The sequence below is a fragment of the Eretmochelys imbricata genome, chromosome 3 (assembly GCF_965152235.1).
Source record: "Eretmochelys imbricata isolate rEreImb1 chromosome 3, rEreImb1.hap1, whole genome shotgun sequence".
Taxonomy (NCBI): Eukaryota; Metazoa; Chordata; order Testudines; family Cheloniidae; genus Eretmochelys; species Eretmochelys imbricata.
This window is the reverse complement of record NC_135574.1, coordinates 99,018,437-99,045,272: the sequence shown is the minus strand read 5'-3', so window position 1 is coordinate 99,045,272 and position 26,836 is coordinate 99,018,437. Positions and strand designations below refer to the sequence as shown.

Sequence of the window (26,836 nt, the reverse complement as noted above, 5' to 3'; positions counted from 1 at the left end):
GGAAAATAACAGGAAAAAGTCTGAACATGGTTAGCTTTTCTTAAAAAATGTTTAAGAATTTAATACTGAATTCATTCCTTCTACCCCTTCAGAGAAGGAGAATCATACTTGTATTAAAAGTTCAGTATTTACTGCTCATTGAGGAAAAAATGAATATATATTTGAATTTCTGTGAATGTTAATCACATACAAGATCCCAAAATCACATGATTCTGCTCACACCAGGGTAAAGCAGGAATTGCACATTCATGAAACTCCATTAACTTTAATGGGAGTTCAATGCTCTAAAATGTTCACATGAGCACTTTATATCTCCGATCTGAAACAAGAGTTTGACACTGTAGGCTGTTAAAATCTGTTGGATGGTGCTGCTTTTGGACTTTTCTCTAACTTTCAGCAAGATTGTCAGAGAGGAGTGGATAGTCCTCCTCTATTATGAGATGGAAAGGGCACACTGGGATATTTGCATTATCTGTTTTCTCCCAGTGCAGGAAAACACTTGAGGATTAGGGATGCTTTCTTGAATCTTTGTGTTTAAAGAAGAAGTAGTCACCACGTTGACAGAATTCCATGTATTTAAGACAGTAGTCTACACTGACTGTAAAAACTCACCAAATTGCTGCTAATCTTCAAAACAATAAAATATTTTTATTTATTTTAGTCTCGAAATTGCACCACCAGAAGCAGAAAAGTTCAGAATTACAGTGAATGCCTCCTGGTTTAATCGTAGTTCAGGAACTAAGATTTCAGCATTGTTTCTTACTGTGGTGTATGTGTGAAAAGAATAAGCAAGAACAGAATGTGCTGATTAAGATTAATCTTCTAGGTACATATATGTAAAAGAGTTAGTTAAGTGGCTGCATAATTAGCCAATCTGATAAAAAAAAGGTAGAGTGCTGATTCTGCAATCAGAGCCATGATGGAGCCCATACTGAGCCAATTGTAAGACTGGGCCCTAAAATATGATTCAGAACAAGCATGACTCTCCCCTTTATACCAGAGCTTTCAAATCATGCAGACTCAGTATGTATATTGATTTATAGTTCTACAGGAACCTAAGGCCACTTTGAGAAGCTAAAGGTGTTTATATTCTGAATAATTTTAAAACTACTAATTGTATTTGTGGCTTAATTGTTTTGTCCACTTACGTTGTTTTTGTTTGTTTGTTTTTTAAAAGGAGAGCTTTCAAAGCCAAATGTGAAGTTTGATTAGCTGGAGCCTGATTGGAGGCTCAGTGGCACATTTTGCAACCTCTTCCCCCTACAGAAGCCATATGTGTGGTATCAGGTTCCTTAGGCATTCAGGAAAATGTGTTGAAGTAGGAGGAGCTGCTTTCTTTGGAGAGCCCCTCTGAAGGTGTACATAACTCATCAGATATGTTTAAAACATTAACACTTGACAAGATATTAACTTAGTGTAACTTTAGTGCCCTCATGGCCACTATGGCGTCTGCGCTGCAGGCAGCTCTGGTCAAGAGAAGGCGCATGCAGGAATGCAGCAGGAAAAATTCCTTCCACCCTAGGGGCACCTGTTCCAACCCCCCCAGAGTGAAAACATACACACACACTACAATGGGTATAACAAAGGGAGATATTTATTTACAGAGGGATGAGAGGAGAAAAATTAGGGGAGCACTAGAACAGGGTTGCATCCCAACCAAGGCCCCACAGGCCCAGTGGTAGCACAGTCTGAAAGGGCAGACACTGAGCAATGTGTCTGCACACAGAGTTCAGGAGTCCTGAGCAAAGTTCCAGTTCAGTGCTGAGTCTTGGGTGCTCCTGGTCATCTTCGGCGCCAGTGAACTTTCCCCAGCAAACCCCTCCGATGCCCTCTTCTGCCACTCTCTGCAAAGCCACACAGAGCGACCACCTCCCCACTTAACTAGCTACAGCCTCCCTCCTTATTCCCAGTGCAGAGTCACAAGCCCCAGTACGCACAGCCCCATGCAGCTTGGGGCAGCAGTGATACTGGGTCCAGCTCCAGCCTGTCCTTCTCAGGGGATTCCTGACCTGGGGTGTCCCAGGCTTCAACCAGTTTCTCTGCTACTTCTCTCTCTCTCCCTGGCTCCAGAGCCCCACCTGGAGTTTCCCTCCTTTTTCTTACTGCTCCCCTTCCCCCCAGAAAAAAGATTTAAAGGGGCCATGCTCTCTAAACCCCAAGGGGTTACATTAGTAATATTTGCACCCGCACAGTGGTATTTAGACAGGCACCAGGTGCACGGGCAATGGCATAGCTCTGACAGGGAAGCAGAATAGTGCAGAGGAGACAAGCTTTCTGGGCCTGGGAGTTCCCTTTTTTGTGGACCCCAGGATCCTTTATAGACTTCCAAGCCTTTCTTAGTGGAAGTTTTTAGGAAAATTCCCACAAGGTTAGTTTCATGGAGTTTCCTCACGTATCTTCCTCCCCCTTTGCCCCCAACTCTTCTTCCATGGCTAGTCCCATAGGAACATACAGTTTTAGCCATAAGTCCTTAAAGGTTTCAAATAATGATAGAATGTTTGACCAAGTAGATTACTTTGCTGAGTAATGCCTGGATATATAATAAAATAAAATGTGTTTGCTTTTATGTGTAAAATTTCTTACATATAGGGATACAGATCATCTCAGTGTGTGTAATACATTAGTCTTGTAGATTCATACATATCTTAATCCTCCTCTACAAGAGGAATTGACCTGCCTTAAAATAATTTTGTAATTTAATATGCTGAGGTCAAAGTGCAATTTGGTGTGTTGGGGACATAGTCAACACTTAGCTGCTGGCATAGGCCAGTGTTGACTGTAAGGTAGCAATTTTGATATAAATAACTTGCTAAATTATCATACTGTTGTATATTTTTTTCATAGCCCTTTGACCGATTACATTTTGGCAACTATTAAGTTTTTATTTAATTGATTTATTTATTTTTTGAAAGGAGGTTCTTTCTTTCAAAAAGCAAAAAAAACAAAAACAAAAAAAATCCATGGATAAAGTCCTGGACTCATTGAAATCAGTGGGAATTTGATTACTGTCTTCAGTGGAGTCAGGATACCACGTGATTATGTACATCAGATTATGATTACTGGTAATTTAGTTCTGCTTTAGCAAATGTCTATTTTTCTCAAAATGAAAGATCCAACTTTTGAGGTTGGTTGAGCCTCTCTCTAGATGTTCGTCCATGTTAATCTCTGGTTTTTCCTTATTCTTTGTTTCCTGTTCATTTTGTTCTGATTCACAGTTCCAAAGTAAGGATCAGGAAAAAAGGTCACTTTGTTAAACTGCAAGAACCACAGAAAATAAAATCAGATCTTTACAGTAAAGCTTTCTATATTTAGATCAAAAACTGTTTAAAAAGTTGACGTTGCAAATGTTGTTTCCATGGAGTCTAGCCAATACTCCAAAGTATTACACGTTCTTTGCAAAAATTCTGCATCTTAAGAAATCCAAATATTTGAATGTTTGAATATGAACAGTTAATGGAGCCAGCCAGTTCCTAAGTTTATTATTCACTATCCTCCCATTTTTTTTATAGTGTCCAATAAAACATTGCCATGTGAAATTTGCAAAGATATGCAAACATCAAAACAAATGCGGAGATTAAAATCCAGTTTCCTGTTCAAATAATTCATTTCCAATATACTTTAACGCTAACGTACTATGGCATTACCTCCTAGAAAAATAACTAGAAGTTCAGGGTGTGTAGGACAACTATCTGAGGTTTGAGTAAAAATGAATTAGAAGTTTTTTTTTAAAAATAGACATCAGGTAAGTTTTCAAAGCACCATTAGTTTCAAGTCTCTTATAGTTTTTAACCAAACTTCTCAGAAACAAAAATTACCCTGGGATGAGACTTGCCTGGAAAACTTCATTAAGATCAGGTTCTTCTGGAAGGCATTAATGTGGGGCTTGAACCTTACCCACAGGTTCTCTTATCCTTTATAATGCTGTGGAATTATTTTGCATTTTTTTTACATAAACATTTTGGCTTGGTCCTGCTTTGAGCAGGGGATTGGACTAGATGACCTCCTGAGGTCTCTCCAACCCTAATATTCTATGATTCTGTAATGATGTATCCTTGCTATTATTTGCTAGAAATACATGCCCTTCATTTTGAATGAAAAACATATTTTTACAGTTGTTACTGTATTGGTTATGAATATGAAATTTTGCATAGCTTTTAGACTTTGGTTTTGCTTTGCACCTCTGTAGTTTTAAAATATGCGTAGATTCTCCACTGAGCAAAGGAAGATAATCTTATGCTAATATTTTCTTGCAGTTTAAATATCTTAATATAGTGCAGTAACAGGATTTAAATTTAACTTGTCCCAGTCATAAAAGTTTAAGATGACTTTTAATGCATAATGTCATAGAATATCAAGGTTGGAAGGGACCTCAGGAAGTCATCTAGTCCAACCCCCTGCTCAAAGCAGAGCCAATCCCCAATTTTTGCCCCACATCCCTAAATGGCCCCCTCAAGGATTGAACTCCTAACCCTGGGTTTAGCAGGCTAATGCTCAAACCACTGAGCTATCCCTCCCCCTGTAGGCCATAACAACTGGTAGCTGAATGACAGTTTTCAGATCTTAACTTTTAACTATCTTATTTTGAGCCAGCATGAAAGAGCCTGACATGATACTTCATCGCCATCCCAAGCTGCTTCACCCATAGCCATTGTTGTTACTTTTATCAGGCAATGCCTTGCAGTAATGCATCTAATGTACTGTATAAGGTAGTTTTTCTCCATATACAGTAGTATTTATATGTGTTCTAGTGATTACATGCTCTGTTCAAATTGGAGCTGATCGTTTCCAAACTTCCCATTCAATACAAAGGTTACCTGCACTCTTGCTTCAGCCAACACCTTTAAAATAATTAAGAACACAGGCAAACATTTTTTCTTTACCATCCCCCATAAAATGATGACTTCCTCATCCTCTGGGATATGCAAACTTTGTTATAAACATTTGTGCTAAAGATTTTCACATAGCTCCCATTGAATTCCATGGGAAGTCATGTGCTGGGAACAGTTCCAGTGTAAGACTTTAAAGAAGTGGGCTCCAAAAACATGAACAAGCAGGAAAGAAATTCTAGTGATTCGGAGGGCCCATTTCAGTAAGGGTCAGCAGGGCAAATAGCAAAAACCTCTACATTAACACAGAGTTGAAATTGCCTGGTGGTATGTCTTTCCCTTGCAGAAGAATGTGTTAAGCAAAACTCAACCTTCTGAAAACCAGGATATGCACACATAAGGTTGCCCATTCAACCTTGACTCTGCCGTCTTCCAGCAATGCCCCAATATGCCCATTAACACATACCTCTATTGTTCCAGCCCCACAGCTGCTGAAATGTACAAGCTTCTCGCCTCTTTTTACCACCCATTCACTCACCCACAGCATTCCATCTAACACTATTAAAAGACCCAAGCAAATTTCAAGAAAATGTGTGTTAGCATGCCATTTTAGAGCACTTGGAAGCATGGTCCTTTAAACAGGAAGTATAGAATGACAGTGAAGGGAAAGGGCTCCTCTACCCATCCATCTGCAGCACAGGAGTTCTGAAAGGTGTGAAATGGCCCATTTATCTCAATGTGATGTTCTCAGCTGAAGGAAAACTCCCCATGGAGATGAATACAGCCTGAAACAATAGCTCTGAGCTGTGTCCATTTATCTCAGCGGGTCCCCCCCCCAGTGCTTTACAGCCTGGGATATACATGAAGTACACCAGTTCTCAGCTCCCCACCCAAAATGGCTGGACTTCACCAGTGTTTGTCCAGGTTCCTTATTTTGGAGAGTGAGTTATTCTTTATTCTTTGGGGTAGAATAGTTATTGTGGCAATTAAATATTCCCTGTACACAAAGAAACTCTGCTAAATTACAGTTAAGGTTGCAGAAGTGCATTTTCACTCAGTGCAAACAAGAAGAAAGGAAATTAGAGGGAAGATGATTCACCTGTATCCTACACCTAGATCATATCTAACATCAGTACCTGGAAAGATACTGGAGCAAATTATTAAACCATCAATTTGTAAGCACTTGGAGGATCATAGGGTTATAAGGAATAATCAGTATGGATTTGTCAAGAACAAATCATGCCAAACCAACTTAGTTTCCTTCTTTGATGGGGTGACTGACCTAATGGATTGACGGGAAGTGGTAGACATGATATACAGTATCTTGATTTTTGTAAGGCTTTTGACACAGTCCCGAATGATGTTCTCATAAAATAACTAGGGAAATGCGGTCTAGATGAAATTACTATAAAGTGGGTGCATTACAGGTTGGGAGACTGTACTCAAAGAGTAGGTATCAATGGTTTGCTGTCACACTGGGAGGACACATCTAGTGGGGTCCCATAGGGCTCAGTCCTGGGTCTGGTACTATTCAATATTTTCATTCATATATTGGATAATGGAGTAGAGAGTATGCTTATAAAATTTGCAGATGACACCAAGCTGGGAGGGGTTGCAAGAACTTTGGAGGATGGGTTTAAAACTCAAAATGACCTTCGAGAATTGGTCTGAATTCAGCAAGATGAAATTCAACAATGACAAGTGCAAAGTACTTCACTTGGGAAGGAAAAAAATCAAATGCACAACTACAAAATGGGGGAATAACTGTCTGAAAAGGATCTGGAGGTTATGGTGGACCACACACTGAATGGAGTTGTCAATGTGATGCAGCTGCAAAAAAGGCCAATGTGATTCTGGGGTTAACAACAGGAATGTTATATGTTAGATACAGGAGGTAACTGTCCTGCTGTGTTCGGCACTGGTGAGATCCTACTGGAGTAGGGTGTCCAATTCTGGGCACCACAATTTAGGAAGGATGTGGACAAATGGGGAAGACTCCAGAGGGAAGCAACACAAATGAGAAAAGGTTTAGAAAACCTGACCTTTGAGGAAAGGTTAAAAAAAACTGGGCATATTCAGTCTTGAGAAAGAGGTCTACATGGCAACCTGATAAGTCTTCCAATATGTTAAGGGCTGTTATAAAGAGGATGATGATCAATTGTTCTCCATGTCCACTGAAGGTAGGGCAAATAGTAATGGTCTTAATCTGAAGCAAGGGAGATGTAGGTTAGATATTAGGAAAAACTTTCTAACTGTAAGCGAAGTTAAGCTCTGGAATAGGTTTTCAGAGAGGGGTGTGGAGTCACTGTCATTGGAAGCTTTTAAAAATAAGTTGGACAAATAATTAAGGATTGTCTGGGTTTACTCAGTTTTGCCAGAGTGCAAGGGGCTGGACTTGATGACTTCAAGATCCCTTCCAGCCCTACATTTCTGTGATACTGCGAGGGATGAACTGAGAATGGAGTGTATCTTCCAATGAATACAGAAAGGGCTAAATTGTGCTAGGTAGGTTCTGAATACAGGCAGTGCAGTGCCATCTTGCCCAGACGGGGTGAAGGGAGAGACTGTCCCTTCTTCACCTGCCCCGCATTGTGTGCCTGTGCATGTCCTCCATCCTTTAGGTGCCTCCCCTTTACCCCCAATTCCCTTCTTCCTTTGGGATACTCTCCTTGTAGAATCCTTACCCACCCTTCACACCCAAACAGTGGGCCAGTCAGAATCTATCCCCTTTACCCCAATCTACAGGTTCCATTTACAACCTTAATTATGAGCTTTTCCCAGATACCTTACAACAAAACCTTCATATGAAATATAACATTGTAAAGACTGCTCAATGGCAGTCTCAGGCAGTTCACCCATTTACTGTCCCAGGTGCCACTCCCTCAGTGGCTGGCAGGGGAACCCAGGCCCACGCCTTACTCTGGGTTCTGGCTCAAAGACACTCTAAACAGCAGCTGAGGTGTGGTTCCCTCCTTCACCTTGCTGCCTTTCCCTGAGCTTCTTCCTTACCTCCTGGCCCTCCCCACTCCTCTGGGTTTGCCAGCCTCTCAGCACCCTGCTCCCAGGGAATAACATAGGCTACTTGTCTGTCTCTATAGCCCCCAAACACAACTCCCTCTTCCCAGGGAGTGACTGGGGACTACCTCCCTTAAGACTCTTCAAAATGAAACATAGCTATTCCTAGGTTGGTCCTTGGGGGCAGAGGGCCTTTTCCAGTCCACTCCTCTGTTAGAAGTAATTAAGCAACCCAGAGGTTTTCCTAGTCTGGATCACTCTGTGATGTCTCTCTTTGGGGGCTTTGCACTGTCATCCTGCTATTGCTGAAGTGCTTTCTGCTCAGATCCTGCTAGCAAACTGTGGGCAGCAATTGGACCACAAGGCCCCCAGTCCCTGGCTGTATGTAGTTGCCTGTTACAGCAGCATAATCTCTTTGGGCCAAACATGTAGTCAGAGCATAGTGATCTTTGGCACTTTGTTTGAAAAAACCTTCTTCAAGTTGCTGCCCTTTAAGAGCCTGGGTTGGCTTCTGGCTTCGTGTCGCTGACAGGCTCAGTCAGTTTCTCTTTACAAGATCTCTTGCTTCAAAGTCCCTGAAAGTCTCGGCTGCTTCCTACAAATTCTGCACAGACCTGTATTCCGGTACAGCATCGGGCAGTCACAGCCTGCTCTGCATGGGCCTCTCCATCCAGCTGCAGCCTGCACAGCTTCCTGCTCTGCAGGCAGCTCTCCAGCTCCTGTGACAGCATGTTTGTCCTTGTGGCTCTCCTTTGAACAATAAAAACACCCTCCGTAGCTGGGTCTCCTTGAACACTTGGGAAGGCTCACAAAAGTTCATTTACAACTTAATCTGACTATTGCAATTATACGGTAACAACCTGGCTGCGTATGTGCACCAGTAACTTTCAGCCGGAACTGGAGCTAATAGTCTGTGCTGTAAGCCCTATACTTAGAATAGCTAATGAAGAGTCTCCTTTAACTAAAAGCAGTAGGGCCGGTGCTGTTAGTGCACCAATTTTATACCACTATTGCTCTGAAGTTATGAGGGACCCTAGTGTAGCTTCATGGATGTTACCATGCTTGGCTAGATGGCCAGGGATTTTTAAAATATATCTTAAATTAACTGAACATTATTCACATGACTTTTTGACTGTGAGTAGAAGACTCATATTTTGAGGAGCTCTTAGGCTCTTTGACTGCTCAAAAGGAGTTAGGGACTTAACCTACATTAAAATCAATGCAGGTTAGTAGTCTATATAGAATTTAGGACCCTTACTCCAGTTGGTCCAACAAAAGATATTACCTCACCTACCGTGTCTTTCTAATATCCCGGGACCAACACAGGTACAACAACGCTGCCAATAATTATTTTGAGCATTTAGCCCTTTCTCTCAAGAAAGGGACAGTATTTGTAATTCCATTATCACCTCCAAACTTATTCTTTTATATTTGCAGAGCCAAGCTGCACGACATGTGCAGAGTTTGCACAGTACAGTGGTCACCCTTAGGTTTCATTCTATTCTTAGACATATTATCAGATCCAGGGGTTAGATCTCAGAAGATGGCAGAATTTTTCAAAACAGAAAATAACATGTTATGTGTGAGCACTCCAGGCTCATTTTCTCAAAAAGTGGAATAAAAGTTATGAATATTAAAGATATAGATTGAATGGTTTTTAGAAGGACTTTAATGGAAGAGAGAAAATATAGTAATCTCGAATGGGGTTGTAATTCTATCAGTATTAGGACAAAGGATTAGAGAAACGTTGAGGAGGAGCGAGAGATGCTGTGGAGTGTGCAATCAAAGGATGGGGTTAATAGATACAATAGCTGGCAATTTGGTAAATGGATGCCAAAATAAGAGCAAAAAGTTGAAAGAAGGAGAGTGGAACAGGGTCAGCTGGTTACATTATTTTTCTTGTTTTCCTAACAGTGTGCAAAAGCATCTAAATGAGTTAGGAGCCTAAGTCAATTTTTTACCAATTACATGACCTCCAATTCACAAAGGTCATTTATTAGGGTCAGCCATGGTTTCCATCTATCTCCTTGTTCTCCTGGCAGGTTGCTGAAATGTTCCTGGGCATATCTAGAGAAGTCTGTGACTCTACATGAATTCACATTTTAAGAACAGAAACCCTTTGTGAGCAGGGAGTTTCTGTACATTTGCATCCAACAGGAAAATATTTCCAAAGCCCAAGAATTTTTCTGTTCAAATATTTCAAGAATGAAGGGAGATTAGAATGACATTGAGCATGAAATGCTGGTCGCTGTTATCAAATTGAAGGTAAAAAGAGAATTGATTTCTAAAAACAATTCTGAATGTTGCCAACTGTTGTAATTTTACTGCAAGTCTTGTGATATTTGGTGTTTTACTTCAAGGCCCAGCTCCTGGAGTCATGAGAATTTCATCTTACATTTGAAAAAAGAAATCAAGTTTCTAGCCCTCCTGGTTGCAGAATTAAACTTAAAAACATGAACCAAGATCACTCTAAAGCATCAGGAACCAGAAGGCAAATAATATATATCCATATATTTTTAAACCTTATAGCTTAATCCAATCTCAGGATTTTTTGGGGGGTAGGGGCTGGTTTATGGTTCTTGAATGTTTGGGACTGGCAACACTGAAAGCTCTATGGTTGAGATTCACCCTGTACATGCTTAGGGCTCCACAGAAGGCCTATTGTCCACTTATGTGCTACTAATGTGCTATTTTGGATACTATGTGTTTTGTATCAGCCAACTCACTGAGTAGAACTCTCTTGACCTCTCCAAATTTGCAGCGTTCAATAGACAACATTACGCAGGTCTACATGAACAGTCACTGTTCGGCAAGCTGGAGTATAAGTCCTCAGTGCCACAGACAGTACAGGGCATACTGGAGCATTGTAGATTTACACCACAGTCTACTGAGCAGTATGCTTTCATGTAGACTTGCCTCTAATTTTTGGAGACTGGAAAAAGTGTCACCCTGGTAGACTAGCAACGTATCATAGTGATGGCTGACATCTATTTTCCATTTTGTGATAAGATTAGTTTAGATGGTGGTGCGTGAACAGCAGGTCCTTTATAGCTTAAGGTTAAATTGTTTCACAACAGTTATGCCCTTGGTAATATTATACTATACATACAATCTGGGCTGCTTGATTATGGCTTCATATCTAGAAACCAACTTTCTACCACTATCCATTAGAGAATTAGCTAAATATCTTCTCCTGTATCATTGCCACAAATGCTCTGTAGATTCCCTGGAAAATGGAGGGGGAGAGAAGCAGCATTCAAGTCTTGCAGAGCACTAATGAGGCATCTACTGGCACAGTGTAATTATACTAACAGACACACTAACTCTAAGCTTCTAAAAAACCCCAAGATCCCAGTTTGGCACATTTCTAGTTTAGTGTTTGAAAATTGTAAATGAATAATAGGAATTTATATTGTTCTTTTAATCTCCAAAGCATTTTTGAACCAGCATTGACAACTACTGAAGGCATTTAGAAAACCCAAGGGTCTGGTCCTCCATTGCCTTGCACCTTGTGTAGTCATTTACAAAGCAAGTGCAAAGTGAGTGTAAAACTACTACACTGTTTCCAAAGATTTGAGAAGTGAACATTACTCTGCTTCTGATCTATGTTGTCCCACCCCCCCGCCCCCCGCCTTGTTACTTTTAAGCTGAAGGTGGACTTGGGCAAGCCTGAACTTGCAAGTGACTTTCACAATGCCAGCTCCCAAAAGGTCACAAAATACCTTTACAACAGCTGTAAAGTTGTGGGAGAAGGAGCCTAGGGGTAAGTTAACCAGAAATCTCTTTGTGACAAATATTGCAACCGCATGTAGTATCTTTGGGGCAACCCACTGCATGAAGTTTATGTATCACGGTGGGCCAGTGATTGTATGAATGTCTATGGAATAGAAAACGATCAATGGTTACTACAGCTCCAATAGTGGGAAGTGATTACATTGAATCACTCACATTATAAATACCTCCAGAGAAGGACCACCCTGGAAAGGTTTGCATATTCTGGTTCAGACTGGGTTTCCAGAGACTAGGAAGACAAAGGGCTTTTGGCATAAAAAGGGTACATTTAAACTGACTCAGGGCCTTCTTTGTGATCCAGCAAATGGACAGGACCTTCTGTGCAAGGGTCCCTACCCTTGCGGAAGGGTTGGAAAAACTTTGGCCTACCAGACTGTTGGGTGATCTCCAGTAAGCTTTTAGCACGAATATAGGAACTTCTGTTGTCTTTATATGTTGTCTCTGTCAAGCTTTTTGCGTTAAGAATCAAGGTGCTTGCTTAGAAAGAGCTGTGTGGTAACTTGTAACTAGGGTGGCCAGAACACCAGAGATCCAGATACTTCCAGCAGGGTGGCACTCACTGTACAATGGTACCCTCCATGAGGTGTGAGCTATGGTGCGTGCAAGTTCACACCAGCTAGGGAGGAGCAGCGTGCTCTGATACCAGACAAAACCACATCCAGTACCGGATAGGGACAAAGGTTACCAAAACAGGACTGTCTGGTGAAGAACCAGGTGAATGGCCTGCCTGCTTGTAACTGCTGGCAGTACACTGTTCATAGCCCTTGGAGAAAGAAAGCAGCGCACAGGTGCTGGCCTCTAGGTAGACTAATTTGCTGGGATATCAGAGTGGAAGGCAGAAAGAAAGGGAGTACTTGTGGCACCTTAGAGACTAACCAATTTATTTGAGCATAAAGCTTTCGTGAGCTACAGCTCACCTCATCGGATGCAAGTGAAAGGCAGGTTGCTGTGCAGCCTTAAAACTTCCCAGGTCAGAAGGGAGTGGGATACCCTACCCAGAGACACAGGTAATGGCTGGAGATCTGGGAGCTCCTGGAATGGACCACAGAGAGGGGGATACAGTGCAGTTATCCTGAAACTGCTAATTTTTGTTGGTTTTGATCAACTAATTGTTACCTGGTATGTTCAAGTATGTCTGTTAGAAAGGACTGGGAAGAAGAACAGGGAAGTTGCAATCAGTAATGGAAAGAATAAGGTAAATAATGGAAAGGAATGCAAGGAAAGGTTACAATCACTGTAACGGATGACTAGGGTTAACAACAAAATGTAAACACAGTTTTGGTATAAGATCTCTCTAATGCTTTCCAGAGGTCATAAAGCATTTTAAATGGGGCAAGAAATAGCATAGCATAGTATTATGCTGGATCCCAAATGCCCACAACCTGATTCTTAAACTAGCAATTACCCAGGGCATGCCTGCTGCTCACAAACACTGATGATATCAGCTTTTGTTTGCCAGGAGATTGAGATTCCAAATACCATACCAGAATCTTTAATATGTTGAGCCATTTATATAAAAAAACAAGACATTCCACAACTTCTTCATAAACTTCAATGTGGAAGTCTTACTGCTCCATTGCCTTATGAACAATAGCATCAGAACAGCCAGCTCAGACAGCTGCATGCTTGATAACTCTAGTAAGAGACTTGAAAAGACAATTAAAGTGATGACTGCATAATCTTCAACACTGTGTATAAGTACCAGAAAAAAATTCCTTAATTTCTAAACTTCACCCAGTTAGAAAAAGTGGTTCAGTGCATGAATCTTCTCCCTTCCACAGCAGTGTCTCTTCTGCTTCCTTTTTTGAGCACTGAGGATTTCTTCAATTAACTCTTCCTCAGACTCAGGGTCATATGTTATCTTTATTACTGATCACATGGATTAAAGTTGTATCTAGACGTCCCAGCTGAGATCAGGGCACCATTGTGGTAGCCTCTGTGCAAACACACAAGAAGAACCTTTGTGTGTTTGTACAGCACCTAGCACAAATGGTGCCCTGGTTTCAGCTGGGCCTTCTAGATGCTACTCCCTAAACAGCTTACGGTCTAAATAGACAAGGCAAAGTGGGGAAGGCACAAAGCAAAGTGACCTGCGCAAGGGCACACAGCAGCTAGCATGGAATAGAACCTACATTTTCTGACTCCCCATCCAGTGTGCTATCCTAGACCACACTGCCTCCCTCCCCAAATCTTCATCATTCCTGGTTTTATTTAGAGTTGGAAAGTACTGGTTTATTGTTATATATAGACAATACCTCATCCTGACTGCTGATTTGATTGCTCAGTAAAAAGAATAACTTCAGAATGGAACAATGTATCTCCAAACATTTTTATGTTTATATAAATCTAGTTAAGGCAATTACAACTTGACCTGTAGGTAAATTTAAATCACTTCCGTGAGTCACTTGCTGTATGTCGTAATTTCTGTATCAACAGAATAGCACTCTTAAAAGAGTGTCACTCAGTCTATTTATAAACCCAGAACTGAAATCTGTCATAAACATGCTACAGTTCTTACTCTTAACTATGAGTTTACTATAGGTCAAATCCTGATCCCCTAGAGCAGCATGGTCCAGTGGACTGGGACTGCAGAGACCTGGGATGTATTCCTGGCTCTGCCACTCTACTGGTGTGTGAACTTTGGCAAAACACTTCACATCTCTGTGCCTCTGTTTCCACTCCCACTCTCCCCCCACACCCATCTGTCTATATAAAAAGATTCCAGGATTGTCACCCTGTGTCACTCTGAAGCCTAGAATGTCTGTAGAGTCAGTGTGACATGATGGAAGCAGCTACAAGCATAGCTGAGAGCTCTCTTTGTTCAGAATATCACCAGGTTGAATCATCACAGGGTTTCATGGTCTGTTACCATCCAATTTTTAAGTTCTCTGCCATTTTGACATTACAGATTACACCTGTGCAGTGTGTAGCTACAATAAGCCTGTATGTCATGCGAAGAGTCCTAGACTTGTGATATCAGAAGTAACTCAACCAATCATGCCCTTATTCTATGGCTAATTTGCATGCAATTTCATTGGCTGTTTGAGGGGGACTGCATAGATCATAGATTACTTGGCCTAATTGTCACACCTGTGTGCCCACACAACTCAACTCTCCCAGCACACATCCCATCCCCCCACAAAAATCAATCTACACCTACACAAAAGAACACAACCAGCACACACACTAACCCCAAACTTCCCTCTGAAGCCTAGAATGTCTGAGTGAAGTGATGGAAACAGCTACAAACATGGTGAGGGCTCTTTTTGTTCATAATATCACCAGAATCAGTCTTCCCTGGGATTTGCAGTCTTACCATCCAATTTTTAATCTCTCAGACATTTTTGGCTTTTTTACATACATAACTTTATGAATTACGCATATGTAACAGCACAGGCTTTCAGCTACTAGTCAATGAAATCTTTGGGCCAGTGATTATCTCTCTCCATGTGCATGCACAGTGCCTAATGAAATGGGACCCCTGTCTTGATGGGGCTGCTCCCATAATATAAACAAAAACAGCATTGAAGTCAGTTGCAAAATTCCTATTGATTTCAAGGGCGCCAGAATTTAGATGTCCAGTACAGGCATTTTATTACTTACATGCTGTAGATGGATTTAGTCACATTTAATTTTTCTGTCATGTTGTACAAGTTAGCAGACTGGCGGATAGAAGGATGGACCAGTGGTTTGGGCACTAATTTAGTACTTGAGTAGACCTGAGTTCAATAACCTGCTCTTCCAGAGACATTTTTGGGTGACGGGCAAATCACTTAGCCTTCTCTGTGCCTCAGTTCCCCATCTGTGAAATGGGGATAATTGCACAGCCCTACCTCGCAGGGGTGTTGAAAGGATAATTACATTAAAGATTGTGAGATGTTCAGATACTACAGTAATAAGGGTCTTGTGAGACTCCTAGACAGATACTGGTGTGCCGTTGAGTTTATCTGAAAGGCTAGCACTGCTCAACAGGACGGGAAGATGATGCACATACACAAATCTCAAAATCATTTGTTTTCTACATCTATGTCAATACCACTCAGGCACCATTTTGTAAAGGTCGGGATCATATCCAGAGACTTTGAATCATGTCAATTATGTTTCTGTGAAATTCTTGCATCAGGAAAGTTGCTAATTATTACAATCAAAATCATAGTTAATCATATTTGACACTTATCCTGTTTATTTACATAAAATTCACCTAGTTTTATAGATTGCATTATTGATATCTATATATATCTATATCTCTCTTTATATATTTTAACACTATAAATTGTGTTTAAATGCTGATAGCTCATACTTTCTGGTTATAAAGATTCAGTGGAATTTAAAGGGCCAGATACAGGATTGTAAAACTGACTAAATGCTGTCATAGAAAACAAACATGATTGGTGAATTTTTGCTTCATCTTTATCTCACTGATAAACAATTACTAAAGTAAATAAGTGTTCCATGAAACATTCAGTTTGGTATGAGCAATAATTAGAGCCTGATCCAAAGCCCAGTGGAAGTCAGTGGAAGAGTCATTGACTTCAATGGTTCCAGCTCTTACTGAGCCAAATTAACGGGTTTAAACCAATTTGTCCACTGAACTCAGGTCAAAATCAGAAATTAATTAGCTAGCCTCCATTTCTGTACATCACAAAACCATCACATCATTTAATTCTCTGTTCAGGAGAGGTGCAGGACTGGAATAACAGATGTTTAAAGCCGGAGTGTACAGCATTGACAGATTCCCTGTGTCGGAAAAACATGAAGAGACTACTGATTATTATGCGGAACATGCCTGCTTTACTGTTACCTCATCCTCCTGCCTTCTCTGTCCCCATTTGTGTTTCATTCATCTTGTCCTGTTTTTAAAGGGATAGTCCCATAATTAAGCCCTCCTGCAGGTGTCCCGACTTTTTCTTAAAAATGGGCAAATTGTCCTGTATTTTCTGTCTCTCCCTCATCATTACTGGCGGGTCCTGCTGCTGGCCAGATCCCAGCTTGCTAGCCACCTGGCCAGCAGGGGTGTGTGTGTGGGTCAAGTGGCCGATGATGGGGGTGGATGTGCAAGGTTGGTGGCAGGGCAGAGCTGCAGCGCATGGGGCTGAACCACTCCCTATGACGGTCTGTCAGCACAGCCCCCTCCCCGCATCCTGGTCTGGACGGCACTGGCTGCACACTGTGAGCTCTGAAGAGATGAGCTCTGCAAAGACACAGGCCAGGTCATCCCTTTCTCCACTCCTCCTGCCCTTCAGCTGGAAGCAGCTCCTGTCCCTGCCCTCCTGCACAGTGCCGAAAGGCTGCTGCTGGCCACATTCTGGTGTGAACCCTGGCTGAAATCTGGAGAGGGAGATACGTGACCCTGCGTGCCCCGCCTCGTGTTGCCTCAGGAAGATGCGGCGCCAGGTACCAGGTGGGGCGGGTCTATCCCAGGGACCCAGCCAGGCATGGAGGGTGGAGAGCGCCAGGCAGGGAGGGTCGGTCAGTCATTCCCCACCCCTTACCCCCACCCCCATGTGAGAGAGGTGTATGGGAATGTGTGTGTGTGTGACATCTCCCCGTGTGTGTGTGGGGGGGGGGGATAGGGATGTGTGTGAACCCTAAAGCCTTAAAGATACGAAAGTAAATAAAAAGAATCCGCAGTATTTCTTTTTAACAGGGGTTCAGTCATCTTGATGTTAATTTGAACATTTGTACTGCATAGTTCTGTTTGATTGCTGTTGAACTCGCTTGAATATGAGTAATTTTACCAGGTGTCCCGTATTCAGCATAGGGAAATATGGTCACCCTACTCATAAACCTTGATTACAGGCTCAGGGACTGTCTTCTTTTTGCTGTTTCTAGCAATCTTCTGTTTACTACAGCATTCTTGCCTGGAGTCCCTAGGCTTAACTGCAGTATTACCAGTAATATACTATACTACTATGATGACGCCAGTCTACATTTCCTGGTTCAGACATATGCTATTAGTCTGTGCTTTTATGACCATTAAAGGTGCTGAGAGAGATGAAGTAGGTGAGGTAATATCTTCTATTGGCCCAACACTTCAAACATTAAAAGTACTTGCATTTATATGTAAATACCATTAAAAAACATCCTCAAGATCCTCATTTGGTAGCTAGTACTAGGAAACTAGGAAAAAGCTATTTCCTCCAACAACTTTCTCCTAAAAAACCCACAATGCCCTGTTTTATAAAGCGGAAAAAATAAAACCCAAGAAAAAATAAAAACCAAATCCTTCAGTGAGCTGAATGAAACATAGAAATCCAGTAATATGACACCTTTTTTATTAATTGGTAATTCTCAATTACCTAGCTAACACTCAGTGTTTGTGCTTTGAATTCTGTTGATGCTAGATATGAACTACGGAGAAGGAGATGATTAAGAAACACTCAGAAAGAGTTTGATTTCAGACCAGTGTAATTCAGGAGTAATTTCACTGAAATCAATGGAGCTCAATCAGTTCAGAACAGCTGTGAGATCAAAATAAAGGCCTCAAGAATTTGAAGGAAAAAAAGCAGCTGTTATGAGTGTATAAGACACTGACTAATGTTAAGGGTCATATTTATCTTACAGGCTGAGAAAGGCAAGCAGCCAAATGCCAAAGGAAAAGTCTGAGATAATATTTACACCCATTTCTTCTCACTTTAGCGTTTAGCATAGCTAATGTTTAACAATGCCAGTCTGAATCATCTGAATCAGTTTTCTTTTCGTGTAAATTGAGGCCTCCTAATTGTATAGAGGGCATGGTGAATATTATTATTATTACAAGAAGTGTTTTTTTTTCCCCTGTGTTCCCCCAAAGAGCATGGCAGTGCTTGTCCCCATATCCTTGATAGTTCAAATAAATGAATACTTCTCCAGTTGGTGGGGAAAGAAGATTAGCTCTGTTAATAGATTGCAATGCAAACGTGCGTAAGCATATAGAACAATTATTTTATAGCTGGGGTCAAATTTTGTCCTCAGATAAGCAGGCGAAAGTCTCACGGACTACAGTGGGCACTGTGCCCATTTATCAGAGGGCAGAACTGAGCCCACAGATTGTATAATTTTAGATATGATTATCACACTGTTCCCAATCAAGTTCTTTGAAGAGCAAAATATTTATTGTGACTGAAAGTAGATGTTGCTAGGGTTTGAATGGAGATGACGGTTAAAACTGTCTATATTCTTTCCTCTAAGTGAAGTGGTACTCTAAATAGATCCCTTGTTTTAAGATTACTTGGAAGTGAGGATATTTTCTAGGGCTGACTGAATTTTTTTCTGATGGAAAATAGGATTTTCAACGAAATGAAAGTTTTCGTGAAAAGTAGCTGCTTTCCTCAAATTTCTTTTGATGGAAAACTGGACACCCAGATATTTTTGATGTTTTGGTAAATTTTTAGACATTTTCTGGATTTTATTTTATATTTACTTACTTACTTACAAACAGAATTATTGTTGTTTTCATAGAAATTTTCTGATGAAGAAACCTCCATTTTCCAACTAGCTCTACTGTTCTCATAGTCAGGGCCCTACCAAATTCATGGTCCATTTTGGTCAATTTCACTGTCATAGGATTTTTAAAATCATAAATTTCATGATTTCAGCTATTTAAATCTGAAACTTCATGGTGTTTTAATTGTAGGGATCCTGACTCAAAAAGGAGTTGTGAGGGGTTCGCAAGGTTATTGTAGGGGGGATTACGAGACTGCTGCCCTTCCTTCTGTGCTGCTACTGGCGGTGCCGCTGCCTTTAGAGCTGGGCAGCTGGGGAAATAAGGATGGCGTGGGATGGTATTGCCACCCTTACTTACTGTGCTACTGTTGGCAGGGTGCTGCCTTCAGAGCTAGGCATCTGGCCAACAGCTGCCGCTCTCTGGCCACCCAGCTCTGAAGGCAGCACAGAAGTAAGGGTGGCAATACCGCAACCTCCTTAAAATAACCTTGTGACCCCCTCCCTACAGCTCCCTTTTGGGTCAGGACTCCCAATTTGAGAAATGCTGGTCTTCCCTGTGAAATTTGCATAGTATAGGGTAAAAGCACACAGAAGACCCGATTTCACAGGGAGAGACCAGATTTCATGGTCCGTGACATGTTTTTCATGGCCGTGAATTTGGTAGGGCCCTACTCATAGTGGAATGATCTTAGTGCTTATCCAGGTGTGTTGTAGTCTGATTGATTTTAAGAAAGCAGTCCTCCAGAATGCTTTGGGCAGCTTCCTGACCTTGGGCATTTGGTACATTTTGACAATTTTTTTCCATCATCATTTTTTGCCAGAAAAAAGCTTTGCTGTGAGTATAGAATGAAATATTCTAAACACGTCTCTGACTCCACCCTTGTATACTTGCAGATGAGATTGGATTTCTGCCACTGATTTTTTTCTTTTACATTAAAAATACTTTTCTTATTTGTGCGTCTTCACACTGGACATGCAGAGACCAGGATGCCTGGAACTGGTGCAGAAATTTGTACCCCGTGCACAAAAGAACCCAGCTCCAAAGGGGATTCTTCTGAAGCGATGCAGGTAGAGGGGAATTTTGGAGGTATGATAAGGGAGACGGCAGGACAAGACCAGATGATCTGTGTCTAGGCAGCTCTATCAGCCATCCTTCTCTGGAGCCTGCAGCATAGCTTGTTTTCCATAGTTCTATTTCTCATAGTTTCTGGCACAGTTTGACTGATGTTTCTGCCTATTGCTCATGTGATGAATTTAACTGACCCCAAGAATTACAGGGTGTTGACTGTATTTTTAATACATGGCAAAAGTTCCTGGAGCCGTGGACAGAGAGGCTTTAGCGTTTTGTATAAACCTCAATAAATATCAGATGCAGGATTGTCATTGGCAGTGTGAAGTTCCTATACAGGGGACTTTATTTGTTTTAACAGTACGGTGAACACTTGAAAATGTAGCAGAGGATTGCAGACTGCTACAAAATGTTCAGTAGGGCCAGAGTCACCTTAGACCCCCAATAAGCTTTCAGGTCTGATTCCTTTTATCTATTTCTTCTGCTCACAGTGCCCCCTGAAGGTTACCTGGGCTCTGTTGGCCCAGTAGGAGGAGTGAGTTCCGAAAGAGAAGGGCCGCTACTGAATGCTTAGTTAGCAGCCACAGATGGTTAAAACTAAGGGACTCTTAGCTCAAATATTACCCTCACCTGCTGCTGCAGTTTGAGGACAGAAACTGTGTTTAAGATGGATTCAAACCACTAAGGGCTTTAGAGATCAAAGCTAGCACCTTGAGCTATACCAGGAAGGAAACAGGAAGCCAGTGCAGTTGCTTATGAGTCCAGTATCTTCCCGATGCTGACCCTGCTAGGCAGGTGCACAGCTGCATCAGCTTTAGCTTCTGAGTGCTTTTCAAGTGTAGCCCCGTGAACATCTCATTATAGCAATAGATCAAGAAGTCACAAGAGGATGGATCACAATGGCAAGATCCAGACCCATGACAAAGGTCACAGATGTCTAACCAGACACATGAAAGGTGCATTTATAGGGATATCCTTTCCCCAAAATCCTCCAACTACCTGCTACTGAATCTACTCATTATAGCTATGAGACATCTGTGATCCTGGAGGTACATGTAACTGATCATAAACTAACAATGCATTGCAACAGCCTCAAGTTTAATACCGCTCTTTTTTTTGCCTTGCAGAAGTCAACCTCGGGACACTAATGTCCTGTACCTTGTGTGGACAGGTAGCAACTTGCAAACCCTTAAGCTCCCCGTCATGCAATTTCTTGCTCCAGCCAAAAGTATTCATCTTTACAGGCAGGCCAGTCAAATCACATTTCTTACCTCTAGTTCCTGAGCATTCAGTCCAAAGAGGGGAACAGAAGGGTAGTGGTGGGTATATTGGGTGGGGATTAATTGTCATTAATTAGTTTATACCTTGAGCATGGGAAGGGGAGGATAACACTTCTATAGTGAGTGCTTTTCATCCTCAAAAGTACTAAGGCTACGGAGGCAAAGTCCACAAATAGCCTGCATTTCTTATCAGACACTCGAGCACTTTCAAAAGCATAATTTGCAAAGGCACATATGGTATAAAAGAAATCATGAATTGGACACACATACTTGTAGGACTTCTAAAGTTGTTCTGAAACCCTTGTATAACCCAATTCATCTGTATTTCCTTCCTGAAATTGTGTATCAGTTTGTTGGCTGATTAGTGTATTGAACTGGCAGGAAGGATTACCTGTAACTTGAATGACATAGTAATGAACTTTGCACGTGTAGGATGAAATCTTTGCTGAAGTCAATAGGAGTTTTGCCATTGGCTTTATGGGGCCAGGATTTCACTCTTACTATTAAGCAAATATAGAGGTAGCAGCTCACTAAGTGTAACATTTTAGTCAGCTGTTTTCCCTTTCTCCTTTGCTACCACTTAAAATGTAAACGATTTCTGCACTTTCCAAAAATTGTTAATTATAGTTCTGAACAATTGTTTACTGGACTGTACCAAAATCTAGGACTGTACTAGCAAACTATATAGGAAGGGTGCGTTTAAAAGTAGTGAAGAAGCAAACTAGAAAGAGACAAGAAACAAAAGCTAAATATGTTTCTTAGACTCATCATGAGGGCTACTTTTGCAAACTGTAACAACCTTAACTATAGTGGTGTTAACTCCCCCTGACCCCACGAAAACCACACACACTATCATTAAGATCATAGAAATTGTTCATAGCTTTAAACAATAAAGGAAGCAGGAAGGCAAAGGAAAAGCATGTGGATGAATGGCAAGGCAAAAGAGTTTATTCAAGCAAAAAATGCACCCTTCAAAAATTTTTCACCACAGATAGTGATCCTGAGGAAGATAGCTATCCCAAAGCTTGTCATTGAAGGTAATAAAGAAGAGGCACTGTCAGGGATTGAGGAGTTAAAGGAGACATACTTCCCAAGAACAAACTGATAATTCAGTGGGGGAGCAAGATCAAACCCTTAAAATCCAATCTCAGTAGAGCCAGGTGGTATCAATCAAGGAATACTGAAAGAATTAAAGAGAGTGGTTGAGCTGTTAAAAAAAGAAAAGAAATGTACTCTCCACTACAGTAACTAATTTTAATGAGGGTAGTCTCTATTGTACTGATAGATATTTTGAAAAAGATGCTTGGTTGATCTTGGAAATCACATATTTTGTGAACTTTAGTTCAATACCAGGTACATTAGTGGAAACCATAATTAAAGACGGTTATACAATAGACAGAAGAGCATGATAGGATATTTACAAACAGCACAGCTACCGTAAAGGAAAATCATGCCTTTCTAAGCTATAATTTATGTGGACTTTTATAGAAGATATGACAAAGCTCATCAGAACCTATTAAGAAAGCAGTCATCCAGTGAGAAGCAAACTTTTGTCTTGATTAGAAACTTGTGAATAGATGGAAAACAGGGTAGGAATATATTGTCAATTTTCAACAGGGAAGGAGGTTAATGGTAAGGTATCCCACGGAATTGTACTAAGACTGTATTATTTAATATGTATTACTTATCTGAAAAATGAGGATCAGGAGGACAACAGAAGTGGTAAAATTTGCAAATGACCATTATTTAGGTCACCCAGAGAGAAGCCTGCAAGGAACTTAGAATATCAGGGCTTGAAGGGACCTCAGGAGGTCATCTAGTCCAACCCCCTGCTTTTCAAAGCAGGACCAATCCCTAATTTTTGCCCCAGATCCCTAAATGGGGCCCCCTCACAACCTTGGGTTTAGCAGGCTAATGCTGAAACCACTGAGCTATCCCTGCCCCTTCAGAGGGCCCTCACTAAGCTAGCTGAGAGAACATTATGATGGCAGATGAAATTCAATATGGACAGTCCAGAACAGAATCAGGGGGAAATTTCTATCTACTGCATCAAGTCCTCAACTTTCTACAAACCCTTGGAGATATCCCATTCAAGTACTGACCCAGCCTGTTCCTATTTTATCTTTGAAGATCTGGCTTCATTACGGCATAAAGTGATTTGGCTGTTACATTCATTCTGAATGTCTTAATTGGAAATATCTGGATATTTCTCCCAATAAGGCAATGGGGGAAAAAAAAGCAGTTATGCTTTTGAAACTTCTTTTTTAAAATTTAAATTTACATATGGGAGATAAAGTTCATGCTGCTCTCTTAATGCAATCAAAAAGCAGAGATTTACATATCCGGATGCTATCTAGCTGGCTCATTAGAGGCAAACAATACTTCCCACTGAACTCAGCTGCAGCCATTCAGAATGAACACATTACTCCTATAATTCACAAAGCAAACTTCATGTTTTGAGGAGATAAACAACAGAAATTTAGTTCTTTGTAGCAGTGTTATTTTCATCCAGGCCTTAAGCCAAAAATTTAGTTTTATATAATAGCAGAAATTTTACTACTTGAACGTTTTTATGGAGAAACAGATGTTGCTTTGTGACAGAGAAACCCAGTCTGCAAAATGAGCAGCGTGTCTTGTATAACCCTCCCCCCCACCCCACAACACACTGCAGCTTTGTCAGAATGGGATATATTTATAGAATAACTTGATTCTGTCCATTTTAGGGTTTGTCAAAACTGCAGGTTACTGTGCGGCAAGCCAGGGTGTGAATCAGCAGCGCACCAGGTTGCTGTGTGGCAACGTCCATGTGGACTCTGTTACTGCTCACAGGAAGTCCCAGAGTGTGGCTTAGCACTACTTGAAAATGTCCACATAGGACGTTACTGCATGGCAAGCTGGTGCTTGGCAAGCCCATAGTTTCTAACCACCTCATAATCTTTAATGTGTTTATCCTCAACACTGAGGTAGGAAAGTACTGTTATCCCCATTTTACAGGCAGATAACTGGGGCACAGAGAGACAGTGGACTCATCCTCACTGCAGCATTTGCTTGAATTATCTACGCTGGTTAACTCCTCTTGAGTTAGGCTAGTTCGAGTGTGAGTAACCACGCTGCAAAACGCCACTTGGGCTGCCCACAATGATTGGAACAGTGGCATAGAGTAGCGAAGTCCCAACTTCATTACTAGCTCCAGCATCAGCAGCACTCGCACTTTAACGCACATCCACGGATGGGCCAGCTCGCTCACAGTTTACAAAGCCACTTAACTTAAGCTAGTGATTTGTGTGTGCAGAGGGGAGTCAGGTTAGGGGCAACATTCGAGTTATGCCGCAAGCTAACACTGCAAGGTCACGCTAAGTCTGTGGCAGAGCAGAGGCTTGAGCCCAGATCTCCAAAGTTCCAGACTAGCACACTAACTAACTAACTACCAGTCCATCTTTCCTCTGTGATTGCAGATCCTGCAATAAAGTTGCTCAGGGTCCAGTTCAAAGGAAGTACTATGTTTACGGAAATAACTGTTCAGGACAGCAGATTAGCATGTTACTTGGATGGGAAAACCTGGCTTAGTGTACATTGTCAGTAGCAAAATTTATATTTTAGATTATTCACAAATTTCAACATGTATTAATGTGAAAACTCCCCTCCCTTTCGGCCAGAACAGTTGTATTAGGCCATGAACCTTGCCTCTTCTGAATGTTATTGAGGACAAGTAGTCAATATCTTCATCAGTAGGAGCTGTATAGGTAATACCTTATCCACAATTTGAATACCAAGCACTTCCTCATTTAATTATCAAGCAGCTTGTTTTTCAGCATAAATCACCCTTGGGAATTTGTTCATATTTTAGAAGTTTATCTTTAAATGCAGACACTCATGGACAGAGATGCAATTCATAATGGAGCTGGAGAAGAAATGATTGCTAGTTACTGGAAAAATATCTCCTGTTATTGAACATCAGTGGAGCTAAATTTGGGATATTGTTAAAACCAGTGAAACTTTTAATAAAACTCAGATTAATTTCAGAGAACATGGAATCCATTCTCTCCCCCACCCCCAATACTTGGACTCCATGAAAATGCTCTGGTGGGCTTCCAGATTTAGAGATGTGCATAGTGGAGATGTTAATTTAAAACATACCAGACAAAGTGTAATTAGTGTCTTGTAGTGCATTTCAATGTTAAGTTTGGTTTTATATCTTTGTCAGTTAATACTGACTATCTGTATTGATATCACTATATCTTGCACTCTGAATTATTTACTGAAGATTAATTTGTTTGTGTATTCTTATAGCCGCAGATCTGGCCAGTATACAATGAACCATGAGAACTCCAAGAAGTCCACAGAGAGGCCACAATTTGACCGCTCAAGTTCCCAGGATTCCGTGGATGAGTTGTCTATGGATGACTATTGGAAAGAACTTGAAAACATCCATGAAACCAGCGAAAATAATCATAAAGAGCAAGAAGTGGTTGTGGTGAAAGAGCCTGATGGTAACATTTTGATGAACGATTATTTTAGTGGCCACTGATTTTGAGTACCCAGTTTTGAGACACCTTAGGATTCATTTTCAGAGGTGCTGAGGACCCAACAACTCCAAATGAATCAATAAGAGCTCCCCAGCCCCTCTACAAATCAGGCCTTGGGTGCCTTAAATTGGACACCCAAAAACGAGGTACCCCAAATTTGTGGCTGCTTTAAAAAAAAAATCTGTCCTTAAAGAGTTATGCCAGAGTAGCTAAAATAAGTTTTATTTTCCTTAAAAGGTATTCCCAGATATTCTCTATTTTCAAATTATACTAGTTTAGGATTTATAGACAGATTATATTCTTGTGTTTAGGAAGAAAAGGATTTGTTAATACAATTAGTAATTACAGTAGGTACGATAAAATTGCATAATGGGCATACAATCTCATGCTTCAGAACAGAAGCCAACCACTGACTACCTGGGTTTAGGAAGCAACAACTCCTACAGTTGTGACATGGTATAATCTGTTATGGGGGGTTTAGACCTTCCTGTGAAAAATCAGGTACCCGTCCCTGTCAGAGACAGGATTTTGGACGAGGTGGACTGATCCAATATGGCAACCGCTGACTTTTCCGATAAAGATCCAAAGCCCTGAATACCAGAATGTAAAAGTAATCTAAATTTAAAGGAAGCATTTATTTTCAACAATATGGTGTGCGCTTCCCCCAAAGATACAAAATTGTTAGGAAACTCCCCCTCCCCCCAAATTCTGAAAATGGTAAATTAAAGTTTTGGGGTGGGATTTTCAAAGATGATCAATGAGTTAGTAGCACAAATCTCATAGGCTTTCAGGGGGCCTCGTGCTCATACTAGCCTCCATAGGCACTTTTACCTGAGGGTGGGATTTCAGAAGAAGGTAACAAACTACGCTACAGATTCCTTGTTTCTAGTCCTTACTCCGAAT

The 26,836-nt window shown here is 41.1% G+C and overlaps 1 protein-coding gene across 2 annotated transcripts in view; it reads left to right on the top strand.

Moving 5' to 3' along the window:
• The window catches only part of ARHGAP18 (Rho GTPase activating protein 18), an 84,337-nt gene that overhangs the window by 10,753 nt on the left and 46,748 nt on the right, over positions 1–26,836 (top strand). Inside the window, exon 2 of one of the 2 annotated variants that reach the window (XM_077813031.1) lies at positions 25,698–25,897. In XM_077813031.1, coding sequence (XP_077669157.1) covers positions 25,698–25,897 — 200 coding nt within the window. Of the gene's footprint in view, positions 1–25,514; positions 25,898–26,836 lie in introns of those variants that run through there. The other variant, XM_077813030.1, reaches the window with a different exon arrangement.